At 40.5% G+C, this 1930-nt stretch overlaps 1 protein-coding gene across 1 annotated transcript in view; it reads right to left on the bottom strand.

Moving 5' to 3' along the window:
• LOC115273497 (olfactory receptor 18-like) overlaps nt 1-1930 on the bottom strand; it is a 24980-nt gene that overhangs the window by 13789 nt on the left and 9261 nt on the right. The window contains exon 4 of the mRNA XM_029916562.1: nt 45-121. Coding sequence (XP_029772422.1) covers nt 45-121 — 77 coding nt within the window. The remainder of the gene's footprint in view (nt 1-44; nt 122-1930) is intronic.

Genomic DNA, 1930 nt, shown 5'->3' on the forward strand with positions numbered 1-1930 from the left:
TTATGGAACAGGTCTTGGGGTGTACCTCAGTTCGACTATCTCACATTCTCCCACGAAGACTGCAGTGGCTTCCGTGATGTATGCTGTGGTTGCTCCCATGCTGAATCCCTTCATCTACAGCCTGAGGAACAGGGACATCAAGAAGGCCTTGCAGAGGCTCCTCAACAGAACTGCCTTGTCTTAACATTGCACATTTTTTTTTGTTATTGCTGTCTGTTGATCAGAAATGATTGCAAAACCAAACATGGAATTCACAAGCATGCCTATTTAGTCACATAAGAATGGTTTCCATTCATCTTGATTGGTCATATCTAAACATTTCTTACTTTGGCTATTCTTTGATGGAATTAAGGGAGTATTTGGGGACCCTCTGTAGGTCATAATCACCACATAATTGAATCTTATTACCCCTATGGAATCTTCGGTGTTTGTCAGCTATGACCCAAGCTCCCTATACAAAATCACAACTCCCTTTAAAGGCATATGTACAGTCCTTAACCAATTAACCAGCAGGTCTATTTTCCATAAAATCTTGGCTTGGATCAAATCTATTGATGCAGGTTGTGTGAGAGAATGTATGTCACTGGTCCTTAATCTTGGCTTCCTATTTGGAGTACCTGATAAGATTTAACGTACTATACTATGGGGTACCCAGCTGGCTCAATCACAAGAGTGAGCAACAGTTAAACTTGGGGTTGTAAGTTTGAGCCCCACATTGGATATAGAGACTTAAGAATAACATCTTGGGGGTGCGCCTGGGTGACTCAGTTAGTTAAGCCTCTGACTTCAGCTCAGGTCAGATCTCATGTTCATGGGTTCAAGCCTCGCGTCAGGCTCTGTGCTGACAGCTCAGAGCCTGGTTCTGGTTCTGTGTCTCCTTCTCTCTCTGCCCCTCCCTCTCTCATGCTCTGTCTCTCTCTGTATCAAAAATAAATGAAAACATTAAAAATTTAAAAAAAAAAGAATAAAATCTTGGGGGCACCTAAGTGGCTCCATCAGTTAAGAGTCCAACTCATGAATTTGCCTTGAGCAATGTTCTCAGGCTTCAGGAAATTGATCCCTGCACTGGGCTCTATGCTGACAGTATGGAACCTGCTTGGGATTCTCACTGTCTCTGAAAACTAAAGATATAAACATAAAGAAATCTTGAAAAATATTCTGATGACTGAGTCCCACCATTATGGATTAAAATTCCATCGAAATGGAGAGTGAAAAGAACATGAACAGTTTTTATTAACAGCTCCCCAGGTGGGATTACTGTGTAACTAAGGTAGAGGCCTATTGAATTTTGTCAGGCCTTTCATTCAAAGATGACTTGCATGTGTTGGGTCCTACACTGTTCATGGTCAGATCCTGAACATCTCCAAGTGATCAAGCTTGTAAAGAAAGAGACAGGACTTTTCCATAGCAACAGCCAATGTGATTTTCCCTGCATATTCCTGGTAATATTTTTGTACATATCTTCTTCCTCCATACTCAACAGCTGGTTCACTGTGCTACATATTATGCTATTGTTCTCTGCTCCAGACTTACCCTTCTATACTATAAGTTGTGATGCTGTGTGGTAAGGGCTAGGAAACTTTAGGCCACTGCTCTAATTTTCCATCTCTCATCATCTTAGTTCTTCCAATAATGGTAATCAAAGACATGCACTAATCTCCAGTGTTTCCCCCACACCTCTTAATCCATGGTGTTATCACTATGTCAATGGCTATGGCTCTATTACCATGTTTTTCCTTTTGTGCCTTTCACCTTCGATAACTATTGAATCATACCTATACTAAATTATCTTCATTACAATAACTAGTGAAGTTTCTTTCTTCTTGATTGAACTATCCTAAATCATAATATGGAAACTAAAGCTACACTGTGAGATGCAATGGGAAGACTGTAAGGTAAGGGAGGATAAAAAGGTGACTGTAATAATATG

Source organism: Suricata suricatta, chromosome 12 (genome assembly GCF_006229205.1).
Source record: "Suricata suricatta isolate VVHF042 chromosome 12, meerkat_22Aug2017_6uvM2_HiC, whole genome shotgun sequence".
Classification (NCBI taxonomy): Eukaryota; Metazoa; Chordata; class Mammalia; order Carnivora; family Herpestidae; genus Suricata; species Suricata suricatta.